Source organism: Canis lupus, chromosome 21 (assembly GCF_048164855.1).
Source record: "Canis lupus baileyi chromosome 21, mCanLup2.hap1, whole genome shotgun sequence".
In the NCBI taxonomy this organism is placed as follows: Eukaryota; Metazoa; Chordata; class Mammalia; order Carnivora; family Canidae; genus Canis; species Canis lupus.
The window spans coordinates 8604425-8623345 of NC_132858.1; the positions used below are offsets into that span (position 1 = coordinate 8604425).

Genomic DNA, 18921 nt, shown 5'->3' on the forward strand with positions numbered 1-18921 from the left:
ATGTGTACTTTAGCACAACTCTTAGAAAAATAAAAATCAGTGGGCGCCTGGGTGGCTCAGTGGGTCGAGCGTCTGACTCTTGGTTTCGGCTCAGGTGGTGATCTCAGGGTCCTGGCATGGAGCCCCGCGTTGGGCTCTGTGCTGAGCAAGGAGCCTGCCTAGGACTCTCTCCCCTCTGCCTCTCTTCCCCGTGCACCTGCAGACCTGTGTGTATTCTCTCTCTAATAAATCTATTAATCTTTAAAAAAGACCCCAGTGATGCAGAAATTGGGGCATACCCCGGGTCTCTGGCATTTTACTGGCTCTGCTGTGCCTCCCAGCCCCTCTGGGTGAGAAAATTGCACCATCGTGAAGAGGTCTGGTGATCACAGGAGTGGCTGCCCCAGCCGCCCTGGCCTTGCTAACTTCTCACCAGAAGTGGGTCCGCCTTCTTGTTTTACGTTATTTCACAAAGAGCAAATGTCCCCATGCCAAGGTCCAAGACACACCCCAGCCGGCCCTACAAGGGCTATGCGTGCGCCAGGGCACATTCACAAAGGGGTCACGCGGTTTCCATGAGGACATCCCTGCACCATTGTGACAGGTGACCAGAGCCCGCCATGTCTGGGCAGGGGAAAGAGAGCACGCCCACCCTCGTCCTAACCAGGGACAGTCCCGGGTGTCACGCTGGCTTGTCTTCCTGTGTTGGGAGCTGCAGAGAAAGTACGTGGACGGCTCTGGCCATGGATTTCAATCTGGGGAATGACACCTGGGTCTCAGGAGGGGCCTGCTCGAGTCGGAAACTCATGTCCATGGAGGGTAGGGTCCCCAGGTAAGGCTCTCCTCTCGACCGCAGATACTGTGGCCCGGAAGTCTGCGGACGGGCCCTTGAGGTTTCTGTGAGGAAGAAGTTTTCACCTGTGGGCAGGGGCTGCTTCGGAACAGGCCTGTAGGGAGGATTTTGGAAGCTGACACAACCACTTGCTCGTGGGAGTTGATGTGAACGCTCCGTGTTCCCTTTGTCCCATGCTCTACCCATATCTGTACCCTCGGTAAATGATACCTGCTGTTGCCTGGGCTTGGACAAGCTCACAGAGTGTGACGGTGCCGTGTTGTGTACCTCCCACTTTCCAGTTCGCCGTCACGATTGTGGGAGTTAGCCAGGAGGGCCCGTGTCTACACATGTGGAGCTGGAGGCCATGACACGGGCCATGTCTACCCTGACCTCTACAAGCATGATGTGGACGAACACTGACCTGACCCCAGGGGCCAGAGCCCACCCTAATGCACATAGGACACTGGGTGGGCAGGACACTGGGCTGGTCACATGAGATTTTCTGGGTACCCACTTGGGCTCCAAAAGAGAGAGGTCATCTTCTGTCCTCATGCTCTGCTCTTTCCTCCCCCCCAGAGACTTCTACAACCATGTTCAAGCCACAGATGGAGGTCACAGGTGGCCTTGCTCAGTGGCCCTACATTACCTCCTTGCCCAGAAGCTACAAATCGATGTGCACAGACAAGAAAATCCACTTTGGGCCTCGTCCCAAAGAGCCAGATGTTCCCTGGGATGGATGTCATGCATCTTCAGGCAAGCCAGGATGACATCTGGAGCAGGTGACATCTGCCAGAGGCATGCTGTGTGACCGCTGTGGTCTAAGGTAACATCCTGGCAAGCCAGTGGACTCACAGAGAGGAAGGGCAGTCTGGGTCACCTGCCTGTCGTGGGAAAGAAGGCAGGAAAAGCAGAAGAGCCCGCCAGGTTCCCGCCTGAGAGGACACCGCCAGCCTCCTGTGGCACCTGCCTATGCTCAGGGATGATTCATTCATTCAATCTATCCCTCATTTCAGCCAAACTCAGGGCTGGTTTGGCCCAGGGTTGAGAGCTAAGAGGAGAGTAGTGGGTTGGGCATGGGGGCGGGGGGGCTCCTCTTTGACTTCTGGGCAGGGGAAGTGGGCCTTGAGGACCAAGGGGACCCAATTTCTCTGCAATAGGCAAACTGGCCCTGGGGCCACTCCACCTGGACCCACACAAAGTAAAAGAGGCTTGGGGTAGGCAGCAAGGAGTGGGCTTGGAAAAGATACCACACACCAGGGTCCTCAGTGGTGGAATAGTCCTTGATGCACGGGCCGTGTCTACAGTGTGTGATAGCGGGGTAGGACCCCAAGCTGGGGCTGCAGGAGGATATGAGGGGATAGAGGTGAAGAGCTCCCTGCAGGTACTCCTCCCTGGCTTTCTCCCCCTGTTCTGGATTCTTCCCAGAAAGCAGGTCCCCACCCGCTGCCCCTTTCTCTCCTGAATTGGTTCTGGTTTGGGCAGCATCGGAATGCTTGGGACCCGATGCAGAGCCACTACACCTCCTGCAGGGTCTTGGAGAATCCTGGTGGGGAGTCTCTTCCCGGGGACCCCACCTCCCATCAGGCGCACTGGGGAGGATTCAGATCACTCTGGGCTATACGCTCCCATTTCCCATCTGTGGTTCACATAGGGAGATGCTCATCTGGCCTCGGCTTTCCTGAATGCCAGCTCCCAGCACCTGCTCTTTGGAGTGAGCCAGGGTGAGGGCGTGAGAGGGAGCTCCAGTGGGGTCCCTGACGGGCCCTCCTCCCCTACTTAGAGAGGTCTCCGGGCTGTCCTCCCACAGCGCCCTGTCCTGGGGACTGGGGGACAGGACTGCCACCTGTGCTGTGTCCCCCTGTGCTGTGGGAGGGCCATGGTCCCAAGGACCACCTCTGAAAAGGTTTCCCTGAGGAAGCACCACTGGGTCCTTGCCAGGAACACATCCTGGCCCCACAGTGGGGTTAGCATCGAGGCCAGACTCCTGGCCTGTGAGATCCTGCATGACAGGCTCCGCCCAGCGCCCCACTTCATCTCCTGCTCTCCCCAAGCTGCTCTCTGAATTTCAGCTCTACTCATGTCCCTTCATCCAAACTGGACTCTGGCCAGTTCTTTGTGGCCACGGCTGCCTGTTGATCATGATTCTCTTCCAGAATAGATCATTCATGTAATGATCTATTACACGTGCTTATTTTATTATCTGATTTTAAGATAAGGACGGGGACCACATCCGGCTTGTTCCCTGCCAGGAATCCCGTGCCCAGCACACAGTAGGCCCTCAGCTGACTGCACCTGTGTTGCCACTCACAGACCTTTTTGCTTTGGGTCTCCACCTACTGGGTCACCATGGGGTGCGGCCCATGCCTTGCACCCAGCTGTAGGCATCCACGACTGGCACCCCTGCCCCCGAGCTCTGGAGCTGAGTTGACAATGTAGAAACGGCGCCTGGGTGCAGACACTCCCGGAACGGGCATCTGCCCAGGGTCCTCCTTAAACACCGGTTGCCATCTCAAAAGCCTGCTTTCCATCCAATAAGACCATTGATGAGAATGTTGGTTGAAATCCTCAGATGTTTGGACGTGAGTTCAGGGGCAGGTTGGGCTGGGAGTGTTTCCTTAGAAGGCACGACTGTACCACCTCCAGCTCCGGAGCCTTTCAACGTGGTACGCGGTGCAGGAAAACAGAAATTTCCATCTTAGCACGCTTTTGAGGCATCAGAGCCATTGAGATCTCGTGTTCAGATATTCTTAAAGCATTAGTCCTTCACAACCCATTTTGAAAGGCCAGTTGGAGGAGGAAAACCATTAGTAGGTTTGGTACCTATTTATTTTTGGGTGGAAACAAAGGCCGCCAGCAGAGCTGCTGTTAAACGCGACATTCCCACAGCAGGGCTGGAACGTTAAAAGGGTGAGCGGCAGGATTTATTAACCTGGGCCTGATTCGAATGCCTGGCGGTATTCACCACCTTAGCCTTGCGGTGCTTGTGGACTTAGCACATCAGCGCCTTCCCCTCCGTGCTGTGGACCTCGGGGGCCAGCACTTCCCTCCCATGTGCAGCCAGCAGGTTGAGGGACCGTGATGTGTCATCACCCTGGGACTTGGGGAGAGAGCGTCACCTGAGCCACACTTTGGGACCCTGGAGAAAAGGGAGTTTATAGTAGGATTTGTAGACCCTTTTTCTTCATTGGCTTTCACTCCCCATCCCCGACTTGAATACAAGCTCCTCAAAGGCTGTGTTGTTTGAGGCTTTATCCCAAGTGCCTAACGGTGCTTGACACAAACCAGGTGCTCATTCACCATCTGTTGGATGCATGAAGGAAAAGTTGGATGGGTAGGTGGGTGGCTGGGTTGATTGGGGGATGGAGTGAAGCATGGGTGGGTGAAGAAGGGGTGGATGGATGGATGGTTATATAGAAGGGATGAATGGATAGAAGGGATGGAGAGGGAGAGGAGGAAGGACGTGCTGTTGATATTTCAACTGGGTTGAAAAGTTGGGTTAGAGCACAGCTTCTTCTACCCAAAGTTATGATGACAGGAAGGAGACGAATGAGCTATGAAAAGTGAGAACAGTTAAAGCACCCGGCGAAGCACCTCCCCCCTCACATGTGTGCATACACTCGCACACACCACATACCACATATGCTTGTTCCTTGTCACGGAACAGAGTTATACACTCATGACCTTGTCTATATGCTGAGGACCTTGTATGTCCTCCTAAAACTATTATATATGATTTCATGTCAATTTTCTATTTTTAGCTTAACTTTGTGTTGGGGATAATGGTATCTATCCATCTACTGCTCCATTCACCCATCCATCCATTCATTAACGCACCCACCCACCTATACATCTATCCACCTAACCATCCACCCATCCACCTATCCACCCATCCACTCAATCACCTACTCTTATCCATCCATCCATTTAACCATCCTACATTTATCCATCTATCCACCCACATCCAGATACTCATCCATCCATCCATCCACCCATCTAGCCTCATCCACCTGCTTACCCACATCTATTTATCCATCTTTCCATTTATCCATCCATCTGTCCATCCATCCATCTATTAATTTTACCACTTATCCAAACTTCATATTCACTTATTCACCCAAATTTCACAAGGACCCCACCAGATGCCCAGCTAACCACTTACTACAGATGTTAGACAAGTGAATTAACCTCTTGCAGCCTATTTCTCCATCTTTTAAGAGGGGACGATCCACAGTGACTGGAGAATGAGTCAACAGGAACTACTCTTCGCAGGTGTTAAGTGGACATTAGCACCATTGCCAGTCCTTGCTTTTACTGGAACGGGTAACAGGCTGCCTGTGTGAGCCAGCTGTTTCCAGCTGGCACCAGAGTGTGTGTTACTGGGCAGAGAAGTCAAAGTGAACACAGCTCCAATCTGGGGAGCTGTGTTTCTTGAGACATTTTGCAGATGGTCAGTTCCCTAACCCATCAATCCATGCCTGGAAAGGCTTTGCCAAAGAACAGGAGAAAATTAGCTCCTGTAGACCAGAGCGCACGCATGGTTCTAAGCACCAGCAGTGATGTGCAATCCCCCACAACAGCTAAAGCATCTTCTCATTCTATGTTAATTTGAACCTCCCCAAAGCCCCATTTTACAGATGAGAAAATGGAGGTTCCACAAAGAGTGATCTAGACAGAAATACAGAGCTGATCTCATATCCCAGCTCCTTGACTCTAGCACTGGGCTCCCTGTGGGCTCCCTGCTCCATGCAGTGACGAGCCCTGAGAGGGAAGGTGTCTTATCCTCACAATGTCCTGTTTTATGCACTGTGTCCCATAGCACCAGGAGCCAGCACCCCACCATGGCTCAAGGTTGGGAGTGCCAACCCCTCTCGGGAAAGGAAGCACAGGGGGCCATGCTGGGGCGCCTCCATCCTGCCAGCACAGTGAGGATGGTCTGAAGTTCCCTACCCCAAACTGTCAACATTTCCCTTGTGTTCCATCCAAGAACAGCCAGATGGAATTCCAACCACGTTGTTTTGGTATGAGAGCTAAATCACTGAATTCTCAATATCAGAAAATTGGTGGCTGGTTGTGGGGTGACGTGGATGAGTGAACTGAGCCATTTCCTAGCTATTCTGGGTAGGCAGGAACCTGCCAGACCTGGGGACCTACTAAAATTGGGCTGTCCCCAGGTTCCTGGCTCACTCGGGATGGGTGGGAGGACAGTGTTGCCCGCTTGGTGCTCTGGTGAGGAGGGTAGCACGCCCAACCCAAGAGCTCCCAAGATCTTGTCATTCGCAGACTGTTGTCTCTTCAGTGTTAAAGCTCAGACCCTACCTCACCCCCAGTACTGTCAGCATCGTCCCTCTCTCTGCCCTGGAGCCAGGAAGATGGGCATGAAGCCACAGCGTCCACCGCTCTCTGCGCTGTGGCCCCAGCATGGACTCTGGGCTCTGTCCTGCTTCTGATGCTCCAGAAATAGCACCCCACACTCCACAGCTGCCCGCCCCCATGGGGTCCTGAGAAGAGATCTGGGAATGGATGGTCATCAGGATGTCCCCTCCCACTGGCCACAGTGACACTAGCTGGGGCACCAGCATGAGCCAGGACGTTTGTGGACTGGACAAGTGAGAGGTACCAAGCACCAGCTTCGTGCAGTTGCTCCAACACTCCCTATGGAGACCCAAAGAAACCAACTGGAGTTGGGTTTCTGCCCATTTGCAAGCCTAAGACCACCCCTGGCTCCAAGAGGAAGAAGGTGGGGATGGGGAAAACACCAGGAACTCCTGAGTGATGGGTAACAGCTCTGTGTCTCCTTGCTCATACTTCCCACTGTCCGCTCCAGTCACACGGGACCCCTTGACCCCACCCTGATGTCCAGCCAGCCCACCTCCTTCCCCACTTCGGAATCTTTGCTTCTCTATGGAAACCCCCACATGCCCTACGGAGGTTTAGAGGCTCTGTTGGGGGTGCCTGTGGCTCCGTGTCCCCAACTACACCAACCCTGGGAGCTCTCATCCCTCCTATCCTCACTTCTGGGTGGGGACATAGCATTTGCTTCCGCATGGTGAGCACCCAGCACACAGGAGACTGGTAATACATGACCTTGTGCAACCAATGAGAGAGCAGAGTCTGAATGTCCCCAAACATGGAAGGAGAGAGAGCGCCAGGTGAGGAGTGACCTGTGAAGTGCCAGGAGATTGATTCGTCAGCAGCCAAGATGCACCTGCTCCCCCAGGGTGGGTTCCCCTGGCCTGGCCCTACCTCCCCACCAGGTGACAAACATAAACCCAGGAGTCCCACTGCTCCTTGATCCCTACTCCTGACATCCTGGTGACCTGCCATTAGCTCCCCAGGTCAGGCAGCAGCAGGCCAGCCAGAGAACCACCCCGACTCTGAGCCTGGGCCTGGGCCTGGCAGTGCCCCCCTGACCCTGACTGTACCCCTGCCCTGCCCCCACTGTGAGCTGCAGCCCACCCTACTCCCTCTGGGTCATCACAGGCACAGGAAGGGATCAGCCATTGCACTGAGTTCTTACTGCGGAAACCAGTCCCTGCTCCTCTAGGAAAGCAAAGCTTTGGTTGGCATGTCCCCAGGAAGCAGGGAGAGCGCTTGCACAGGCGGGCAGAGACTCAAGCCAGAGTGCCCCACGGTGCCCCTTCACACCCACAACCTGAAAAGATGGGAGCTCTGTCCCCGGGAAGGGGTGTGCAGAGCCAGGTGGATTCCCACCACCCCAGAACCTCCCAGGACCCCCACCCGGAAGGGGGTGCGGTCTCTAATTTCTTAAGTTTGTGGCTCCATTCCAAAGGTTCCATTCTGTGAGCAAACCTGCTCCGGGATTTGAGGCCCTTGTCCCGGGCTGGCATTCCTCACCAGGGACTATTCAAGGGGCAGATTGGTCATACTGATGTCACCTTCCACCAGAGGGGCCATGGCACAGGCTTAAAGCTGGCCCACTGCCCCAACACCTGGAACCCCCTCAAATGTCTGAATCCCCCACGCGGGGGGCTGCTGGCCAATCTACCATCTTATCTACCAAACCCCCAGCACCTGCATCGCCTCAGCTTCCCGTGGCCAGGTTTAGGGAAATGAAGGTAACCTTCGTACAAGACATTGCCGAGCCCCCGCCAGGTTCTGCCCAACAGCTCAGGCTCAGGGGGACGCCGTCAGCCTGCCACGGGTTGCGTGAATCTCTCCTGCACCCAAAAGCACGGGTCTTCCCCATCAAGCTGAGCTAAATCCACCCAAGAGATGCACCCTTGATAAGAGGACGGCTAGAATGCTTTCTCGTGCTGGGGCCAGGGCAGCCTGCTGGGTCACTGGAGGGGTCCTGGCAAGACTCAGGCTTTCCTCTCTGCATTCAGCTGCTGGGCAGCAGGGCAGCGGGGCAGCGGTCCTGGGGTCCTTTGAGACCTGGACCAGCTACGCCAGTGGGCCACAAGGGGGTGCCATCGCAGGCAGGTGCTGCAAGTACCTGGGCTCTGACCTCTTCGGACCTTGCACCTCTTTGCCTGGCACTCGGGTCAGCTGGCGATGGCAGACCAGCTTCACGGAGGAGGCTGACCATGCCCACAGCACAGAGCCCAGCCAGGGAGGGAGCCAGGCAGGGACTTGGGCAGCTGGGGACCCCTGGTGCCCCCCAACCCCAGTCATCAAGTTGGCCACACTCATGTGCCCATCCTGTTCCTGGCTGGGGTTTCTGGGGCCTCAGCTCAGCACTTAGGTGAACAAGCTTTGCCTGATTGTGGTGCTAAGTGTCCAGCACTCCCTGCCAGGAGCGACAGGGAGAAGAGGGGTTGGGGTGGGTGTGTTGAGCCAGAGGACAAATCCTCCTTGTGTCAGGACGCTGAGTCTCCCTCTACTGCACCAACATGGCTCTGCTTCTCTTGCCTTCTTAGCTGGAGCTGTTGCCTGGACAGTGACACCTGACGCCCCACCATGGCCAAAGGGTCCTTCTCAGTGGTCCTGACAACCAAGGGCCGCTACTGGGAAGCCCACTGTGAGCCAGGCACAGCCTTAGAACCTGAGGTTGACGGTTATTGAATTCAACTCAATCCTCCTCCCAAACTATCCGCTCCATTCCACATAGGAGAAAACATGGCGCAGAATGGTCAGGTGTCTTGTGTAGCCACACTGCAGGTAGGAGTGGAGCTGAATACAACCTGGAGGTTTGGCATGGGGTCTACCTGGGTGCGGGGCTGTTGGGACAGCTATCTGCAGAGATAGCATCTGTAGGAGGAGGGGTGTGTGGGGGCAGGGCTGGGGCCTCCTAACCCTACCCCGGGTTCTGAGAAACCAAGGGAGGGCTCTCAGGGCACCCTGGGCCATACAGAGGCTGGCAGCCACTGTCATCCTTGCAAGGACCCCACACGTAGTGCCCAGCCAGGGTCCGTCTGCCTTGGGAAGGGGTTAAGCTCTGAGCTACAAAGACAAAGACAGCGTGGAAAGCTTTAGCCGCCTCCTTGAACCCATAGCAAGGCCCAGAGGCTATGCTGTGGGCCCTGTATCTGGTCTCTCCCACCCTCTGGGTTGGCTCATATGGTCAGTTCTATGGCTAGGCGTAGTTCGAAAGGCCAGACCATGGTCTCCCGGCCAAGAGGCATAGAGCCAGTGGTGACCATTCCCTCTCATCCCAGGAGTTGCCTGGTGTACCTGGTAGGTCCCTGTTAGGACTCTCCTGTCACAGAGTGGCTACTGTCACCAGCAAGGGAGCTGGATCCTGAGCAGATAGACCAGGAACAGGCAGGCTTGTTGGGGTGCGGTAGGGGAGGAAGGCTGGATGAGGCAGAGAAGGCATGGCTTCTATCAGGGGCACCGCTCGGCAAGGCGGGGTGGTGGCCAGGGAGGACCTAACAGCCCCACAGCTGAGGGCAATCCTGTGGTCCTGGGAAAACCTGGATGGTTGGTCACTCAGCCCACAACTCCAGGTGGCAAAGGCAACAGGCCTGGCCAAGCACCTGGTTTGGGATTGGACTTAGATCTGAGCTTCATCTAAGGGCCAGCATGGATTGAGCACTTACTGTGTGCAAGACACGAACACAAATTCATTCACTGAGTGTTAAAAACAATCCCAGGGAGCCAGTCTTTTCATGATCCCCACTGTGTAGACGAGGCATGAAGTGTTAAGTAAACTGGCCCAGGGAGGAGTCCAGAATATGCACCGTGAAGTCCCGGTAGCAAGCGTTCAGGACAGGCCGCAGTGATGACCTCACACACCCGCACAGGACACTGGGGACAGCCAGGCAGGGCCCTGGCAAGGCGCCCCAGTGGCATGTCTCCCTTCACAAGCACTATCTTGTTTGCCGTGTCGAGGTCCCTGGCCACACTGCCTCCAGTATCTTATTAGATTTCACATTGGAGGAAGGGGACGCACTCTTCTCAAAATTGTAGTCATAATTCTAGTGAACGGTGCAAAGTGGAATTTGCCGCCTCGGGGGAAGCCTTTAATTTAGTTTTAAACTGTTCTTAGCACCTGGGACTTCTCCCTTGAGGCGACTCAGAGTGAGAATGTAGACCAGAGCCAGAAACTGGATCTCACTGCTTGCAGCACGAGACTGGTGGGCAGTGGCTGGGGCCGAGGTGCTGATGTGGGCTCAGGGCGAGCTGGCCTGCAGAGCCTCAGCCCCGAGACCCCCACCCAGGGGCCAGGAGACCGGGTTCCCATAGGCATGTTCTCCCGATCCAGAAACCTGGTCCATGGCTGCTTATGCACACAGTGCTCCCCCCACCCCTAGGCTCCCTGCCTGCACCCCATTCTGAATGCACGGAACCTGCAGGACAGGGCCCCCAGGTAGCATGGCGCCTGCCTCCCCAGCCTTGCAGACCGTAGCCAGGGCCACATGGCAGGCTTGGTGCACCCAAGTGCCTTGGTGGAATGGAGAATGTGGTGACATGCTGGACCAAAGGGGACACCAGTACCTCACCAGAGCCCTGTGCCGGCCAGGAAAGCAGGCCATCCTGGGCCACCGTGGGCACGGACAGAGCTCAAGAGGACAAACAGCTGAGAACCCTACAGCACAGGCGCAGGAACCAGGAGGGAAGGTACCAGCAAGCAAGAGCCTGAGGACCAGGGCCTGGGCCCAGGTGGGAGGAGCACACGGTGTGGCTGGCAGGGCCAGATGCGTGGCTGCTTTGATTGCTCAAGCCACCCCAAGCCCAGCGCCCTGGGCCCCCCTCCTCGAAGTCCCATCCTCATGAGAACAATTCTGAAGGGGCATGTAGAGTGGGCCAGGTGGAACGTGTGACAAGCAGGGAGGGCCCAGAGCCCCATGTGTGAGCACGAATTCCAGATCAGGTGTGTCTGCATTAAGCGAGCAGGCTGCCGGCCTTGGCTCCCTCTCTGTGCACATTTCACTTTTAGAAGCCGGAATCCAACACACAGGGAAAGAAAACGCAGCCCCCGACGCCCGCCCCAGCCCCAAGCCACCTCAGGAGGCTCAGCCCCGCCTCCTACACCTGCCCCGGGCAGTCATCATGATCACACGTTCGTGCAGGTGACCCAACATCCAGGCTGGAATGGAACAGGTGTTCTGGCCGACCCCAGGGTGTGCCCTGTGCCCCACACACCAGGAGCCATGGTGCAGGGAGGGCTTCCAGTCGGGGCCCCCCGGGCTCCTCACCTCCCCACCCCGGCCACTCCTTACCCGACGTGCCAGGGCTGCTGGGGCCTCTTGCCATCCTCGCCAGCACCGCCCAGCCTGTTGAGCGACGGGGACCGGCTGCGGGGCCCGGGGGTGTAGCTCCCGAGGGTCCTGGCGGCCCCGTCGGGCTTGCCCGGCACCTGCTGCAGCAGCTGGGGTGACAGACTACGGTGGGAGGTGGCGGAGCAGACGGCCCAGTCGGGCGCGCTGGCGTTGAGGTTGTTGTCACTGTTGGAGCGCAGCAGGACCCGGGGGGCGGCCAGCGTGTTGGGGGGCCGCCGCCGGCGGTTGGAGTACGCCGGAGCCTCTCGGAAGGGCACTGGGTCAGAGAGAACAGGAGAGGTGGGTGAGTGCACGCACGGCACGGTCGGTGCGGGGTGGAGGGGTGCGCGGAGCCCCTGCCGGCCCCGTGTGCAGAGCCCCCGCTGCGTGTGCAGAGCCTGCCCCGACACAGAAGCAGAGACGAGGTGGACACCGAGAATGTCTCCATTTCATGGAGGCTCAAGCTCACGCTTGAGATGGAAGGGGCCCGGGGTCCGACTTCCATCCGGGCCAGCACCCGCTCTCTCAGCACCGAGACACACGTGGGGGCCTCAGGACACAGTCAGGACACAGAATTCCTCCTCGCCATGACCTGAATGTGGCCCCTGGTGGGGGCTGATCTGGGTCTCCCTGAATTCATGTGTCAGAGCCTAACCCTTGATGCCTGAAATCATATCTGGAGCTGGAGCTTTACAGAGGTGGCTAAGGTAACATGAGGTCACCGGGGTGGCCCTGATCCAGTGTGACCACGGTCTTTATGAAAAGAGAGGTCAGGACACAGACACACACGGAGGGATGACCCCGTGAAGACCCAGGGAGAGCACAGCCATCCACACACAAGCAGAGAGGCCTCAGGAGGACCCCACCTGCCTGCACCTGGACCTCGGGTATCATCCAGGACCCAGGGACAATGAGTCTCTGCCGTGTGAGCCCCCATCTCTGGGGCCTTGCTGCGGCTGCCCCAGGACACGCACACGGCCCTCTGAGTACAGTTTAGAGATGGTCTGCTTCAGGACAAAGTATGCTTCTTTCCCCACCCATCAAACCAGGGCCCAGCTGCATGAAACAGGAAGTGGTGAGCACGCCTCATCTGTCATCCTACAAAGTTCTAGACCACAGGCAAGGCCCTTACCCTGCCAAGTTCTGTGTGCCCAGGGACTCAGAATGAGGACACTGCCCACAGGGACCGTGAGGGCAGGCATCCACACAGCACCCACTCTGGGTTGCTCCAAGGGCTGGAGCCAGAAATAGAAAGTGTCCTTTCTAAGAAGACCCATGTGAAGAAGAGTAGCCTTCCAGGCTGTCAGAGAAGACACTGCTACCCCTAGAAGCAAGGGACGCGGGTTTCCTTCGAGTGCCTGACACCCAGGCAGCTTCCCGCTCACCATGGGATCTGCATGCTTTGGAATGAGGCTGAGCGAGCTCTCAGGTCCAAACTGCCTGAGGCCAGGGCTGCCACCGCACAGACCAGTGCTGTGGGGCAGCAGGAAGCAGGCGCCTTCCTGGGTGGGCTGGGCTGGAGGGAGAGTCTTAGTGCCTCGAAGGAAAAGAACGTCACAGTTAGTCCAAGACAGAGCCCTGGACGGTCCACTATCCCTCTGCCCAAGGTCAGAGGCTGTGGTGAATTATTACTTCATGAAACCTAAGGAGAGGTGTGCGCTTCACAGAGCCTGGGCCCAACATCAACCCCTGCTACCAGCCTATGACCATACTGGGCAGCAGAGTTCGCAAGGGACAGAGTAGCACAGGCAGAGATCCTGGGGACAGAGGTGGGCCAAAAGGGAGCACTGGGGAAGAGGTGGTGCAGGTGGAGATCCTGGGGACAGAAGTGTCCTGGCCTGGCTCACAAGGGACAGAGGTGGTCCTGGAAGAATGCCCAGGGGATAGTGGTGCTGGCAGGGCTCCTGGGGACGGAGGTGGTGCTGGCAGGGCCCCACTGAGACAGCTGTGACCCAGTGCACCCCTTCACCGCCCGGCCAGCATGCAGGCGGTCCTGGGAAGGCAGAGATGGAGCCAAGCGGGAGAAGCCGTGCAGAAATGGCACGAAGCTCAGGACGCACACTGGGAATCCACATTCTGAACAGTTGGTGAGATTTTGGAACTGGCATGTAGGGAGGTCATATTTTTCAACACGCGCAGCCTGTGCCCATTCTGACCAGCTCCCTCTGTGACGCCTCCCTGTTGGGGCAGGATGCAGCCAGGGCTCTTCAGCTGGGGCTGGCATCCTATTTTGAATTCCTCAAAGGACATGGACTCACAAGCGCCAGCCCAGCTGGGAAAGAGGCGGGTGACGGGAAAGGCCAGAGGCGTCCTCCGTGGAGCCCTGGCTCTAGAGCTCCAGAGGCTGCCCTCTTAAGGGGCTCAGCCCACTGGGGAAGCAGCATGGCCTGGCCCCACCTGCTAGGAAAAAAAAAATCTCACTTTGGGGAACATCCCTGGGTTTGCATTTTGCTGGTCGTGAGGGAGAACCACATTAGTCACTTCCTCTGGGCAGACGGAGGCCAGAAAGACCCCGGGGAGGGCTGAGCACTCATCCTTCAGGGTTTAAAAAATGCACCTGCTGGGTGGGTGCTCTGGGGGCACCCGATACCTGCCTGATGACAGGGTGGGGGGACTGAGAGACCTCACAGAGGGCAGACGGCCACACAGTCCAAGAGGGTGGATACCTTCCCTGCATAGAGACTGTCAGCCGGAGGACCAAATCACAGCAAGAAAGCCAACCCCTCCAGCAGACACATCAAGCACAATGGGTGATGGGGCCCTGGGCCTCGTGGGCCATCTTCACCGCCCCCCACCCCCCACATCCGAGGAGAGGTCAGGGCTCATGCTACGCACGGGGAGGGCACACCCCAGCTCCGTGGGGACACTCCCGGACAAGGAAACGCGTGCATTCTGTGACATGAACTCCTGCCGAGCCTCCAGCTTTCCCTGACAGTGCGGTTGGGTCTCCTTTTCTGACTGGAACAACTGTAAAGTACTCATGCCCTTAACAGAAATTGTGGGGGGTGGGGGGTGGGGAGTCCTGCCGATGCCTAAGACAGATGCAGAGGACAGAAAGGTCTGTGAAAGAACAGAACAGACACCGAACGATCCCCAACGAACCTTTCCCTGCTGTGTCCGGGTTACAGAAATTGAAATACCAGAACATGAATCTGGGTTAGTAATGCAAGAAAATGAGCATGGACAGAGGCTGATTTTTCACATAAATTCCCAAGACACAGGCTAAGGCCGGCTTTCCGAGTGGGGGCTTGGGCAGTGGCTGGAATGCAGAACTGCTGCCCTGGGAAGACAGAGGGACAGATGAGCCAGGGTGCTTCCATATACACCCTGCCCTGGGGACCGGGGAGGGTACTGAGCCGGGATCACACGGGTAACGTTAGGGCGAGCATTCCAATGGCAATTATCTCGCTGAATTATCAAGACTTGCATTCAATTAGTTCTCCGTGTAAGGTAATTGGACATTTTTTTCTGTGTTTGTTTTACGGCTTGGGCGGGCAAGTACCTTTCTAATTCCTCCAAAGTCACGTCCCCATAAACCCAATCATCTCACAAAGCGAGAGTTCTCTGTCTGACAAACGAACTGGAGCCATCCGTGGAAATGTTGATTTTTTTTTTTTTTTTTTTTTTTGGTGAAAAGGGTAAAAATAACTCTTTTCCTGTCTGAAAATGATTAATATTCCACCCAACTGTTTCCTTCTTTCAGGCAATCTGCAAACTCGAAGTGGGTGGATATTTTCTTAGCTGTCTTACATGTATTTATTTATACATTTTTTTTTCCACAATAGAAATCACACAAGGTATGACAAAAACACATGCACTCTCAAAGTCTGCCACACTGCATCTGCATCCACTCCAGGAAGCTGCCGCCCGGGCATGGCCAGCGAGAGCCGAGGAGGGGCTGCCAGAGCGCCCGCCCTGCCCTGCCCGCGCGGCCAGCAGCGTGTCCTGACCTTCCCCGCTCCCGAGCAAGTGCTCCCCAGTCTCCAGGTAGCGGCCAGACGAGTCAAAACTTCCTTTATTCTCGATAGGACTTAGTTCCCCACATGTCCTCTGGCACAGTCACCATGGATGCACGTTCCGGGAATGCAATTGTGCAAGGGGCTGGGGACTTGGGAGGACCGTAGAATAAAAACGCACCTTGGAGTGGGTGAAAATCCCAGACCAACTACAACAAAGCCCGATCGTGCACCAGAAGTAATTATCCCCTTCCGTGATGAGAAGGGACAACCGGCAATTTTGGGAGGGACTGGAGTCCCCCCTCCGGCCCGCTCCCCCGGAGAATCAGTAAGAAACTGCTAATTCCCATGCACCGCGCTCCCGACAGCTCTTTCTTACCTTCCTTCTTGGTGAAGGCATTTAACAAAGACTTCATTTTCCCTCCGACTTTGGCAGCAGTCCGCTCATTATATAACCTTCTCGGATGGGAGGAAGGAGAGGAGGGCTGCCCGGCCCCTCGGCGCTGGAGCGGCTCGGACCCGGGGAGCGGCGGCGGGCGTCTGGGCACTGCGTGCTTCCGAGCATAGCTGGGCATGCCAGACCCAGCGTGCTGGTGACAAAGCCCACCCCATATTCTGTCTGTCAGCTGGGAACCAACCGTGCGTAGACTGGGGCTGCTCTCAAACCCTGCTGCCTCTGCCGGCGCCCGTCATGTGAGCAGTGCTACTCTGCTTTTGTGATCAGTGCATCTGGGAGGAGGGTGAGCACCAGTCAGGCATCCTCGAGCCGGCGGCCGGGGAACACCAGAGGCATCCGCGAGCCCGAGCCCCCACCATCCGAGCCAACTCGGGCTCGGTGTGCTCCGGGCCACTTCTGCTCAGACGTGCCGGGCGCTAAATATAACGCTCCGTGCTTTCCCGATTTTATTTTTAAAGAAAAAAAAAATGCCAAGTTTTCTTTGACGCCGTTTGTTTGTCCGCTGGCGGATGCGGCGAGCAAGTCAAGATGAAACGCCCAGCTCCAGATAAGCCTCACACCAGACCCACATTAACTGGGCAGCCCTCGCCGGCATTGTGGAATTTCTGAGCGTGACCCAGATTTCCGTTGGAAGGAATCAGACACAAGTACCTATCCCTTCTCCGGCTCACCCCATCGTGGTAATTACCCTGGAGAAAACAGGATTTCCTCCCCCCCCCCTTTCTTTTTTAAAGAGAGAGCACACAAACTGCCACCAAGCTCTGGCTCGCCCTGATTCCAGGCGGCTGATCAAAATGAGTGTCTTCGGAGCCCCGTTACACGTGTCCCGATCATGTCCACCCCGAGAGAAGTCTGGGAGACTCCCGGAAAGTCCTATCTGAGGAGCGCCCAGAGAAGGGGCCCCATGCTCGCGTGCTCCGCGGCAGGTGCGCGGGGCTGTTTCTAGACAAGGACAGAGGGCTTCCTGAAAATGAAATGGAGCATCCCGGGGAGCCGGTTCTGTCGCCCGATGCACCTGCTGCTCGGCTGTAATTAAGTGTGCGTGTTCTCCGTTGCCAAGAGAACTGCTTCCGAAATTAAAGAGAGAGAGAGAGAGAGAGAGAGAGAGAGATGAGACGGGATGAGGAAAAAGCAACGGGGAAACGTGTAAGTGGAATGTGGTCGACATACTTTGGGTCGACAAAAACAGCAGCTTTAGGAGCGGCAGGCATCTGCCTTGGAAGGACAGGCCGAGGGGTCGGAGGCCTGGCCCAGTGCCCTCTCTGTGCGGCGGGAAAGGACGGCCAGGGCAAGACCTAAAGTAGCTGCTCATTTAACCGTTGTCTCCCACTTAACGCCCACAGCACCCCGGATCACTCGGTTGCACCCAAACTCAGTCCTAGGTAACACCCTGACACCCCACGCTGGGTTGTAAATCCATATGACAGAACATAAGCCATTTCTGAGATGTGTCCTAGGAAATGCATCTGCCGCTGGCACTTTTTATCATCAGAGACCCCCAGTAACTTGCTCTCGTAATTCATGTCCTTCGGGGCAGAGGGGTTGCTGGCAGAGCTCAGTGTCCGTAGACACGTGGGGTAAGATGCATCTTCCTTGGGTGCAGAGTGTCACCAAGAAGGACACACACGGGGAGACCACTGCCGTGCCCCTGGGGCGGATGCGCCAGGGTCTGCAAGGTGGCCGTGTCTGATTCATGGGGCTGGGCTGGCTGCTGGCCAGGTGTGCGCCCTGGCCAGGCCGGGAGGCCACGGGGAAGGCACAGCAAGGGAGCCCCTCTGCAGAGGCTGGGCCCTGCCACGTGAGCCCTGAGAGCTCGCCAAAGCTCAGGGAACCCTCTGGGAGAGTGGGAGGCTCGGCGCTGCTCAACCCTCCTCCATCTGTCTCTGGTCGATACCCTCCCAGAAGCACGGAGCCGCATCCTGAGCCAAGTTCCCTCGCCAATCCTCACTGCCAGCAGCAGAGCGGAGGGGCATGTGTGCCAGGGCCGGTGGAGGTGGAACCTCGCCCAAGACCAGGGCTGCCTCTGGAGACCTCCTCTGCACCCCTGATGTTGACCTTGGGTGAAGGGTGTGGGGAAGACGTAGCTTCCTGGGGCGTGAGTGTGAAAACCCACATCTCTTCTGCCTCGAGAAGGCAGGGAACAAGACAGAGCCCTTTCCCCGTGCTGGGGAGCAGAGCACGATCCCCAGATAACATGTGGCCAGACGGGGAAGCCCCAGTGGAGACTCCCTTAGTGCTTGCATATGGAACAACTGCTCCTCACAGACTCGGGGAACGGTACGGCCCTGGGGCCAGCGTCGAGAAGGGAGCCCCGCTCAGACGAGGCCCAGAGGCCTACGACAGGGACACAGCGGGTCAGCGGGGACACGGGGACAGATGGGTTCTCCAGACCATTGCTACCCCTGTCCCACCTGGGCTGGTGAATTGCAGGCTCTGTGTGACCATGGAGGGACACAGCAGTGCACAGGACTGCCTCCTTCTCACACTGCACAGGGGGCCAGTCAGGGGAGCAAGACCAGACTTTAGACATAACAGGACCTGAGGAACTGCAGGAAACACCCCTTTGCCCCAGGATTCCTTTCTACATGCCTCCCATTCCTTTAATGCACTGCCAGGAATCTGAGTAAAACCCTCACAGAAACGAGAAGTGGTAGCTGTCAGACTCACATGCAGGCCTGCTGGGTAGGCTTAGCTCTGCCCGACGGAAATCCTGCTTCCTGACCCCACCTACCCGGACTCTGTGAGGCCTCCTCAGCCCTGCAGGCATGCTCTCCTTGAATACTTCCAGCAATGGGAAGCTCACTACCTGTATGCAGTGGTTCTCTCAGACACAGGCTGCAGCAACCCCACCATGGTGGCGAATGCCAGCGCTAGGCCCACATGAATGAGTCTCCTTTCCCTTCACACAGGAACAGGCTCGTCCCTGCCACATACTCCCTAGGAGGAAAAGCCATGCCACTAAAGACACAGATGTTGCCCCGACAAACACAGGGCCATGTGCATCCTTAGTGGCAATTTTCATTCTACGCT

At 56.8% G+C, this 18921-nt stretch overlaps 1 protein-coding gene across 7 annotated transcripts in view; it reads right to left on the bottom strand.

Annotated features, from left to right (window-relative positions):
* SHANK2 (SH3 and multiple ankyrin repeat domains 2) overlaps positions 1-18921 on the bottom strand; it is a 510376-nt gene that overhangs the window by 267000 nt on the left and 224455 nt on the right. For 5 of the 7 annotated variants that reach the window (XM_072790331.1, XM_072790330.1, XM_072790327.1 and 2 more), the window contains exon 12: positions 11440-11755. In XM_072790331.1, the coding sequence (XP_072646432.1) occupies positions 11440-11755 (316 nt within the window). Of the gene's footprint in view, positions 1-11439; positions 11756-15813; positions 16560-18921 lie in introns of those variants that run through there. The other 2 variants (XM_072790334.1, XM_072790332.1) reach the window with 2 other exon arrangements.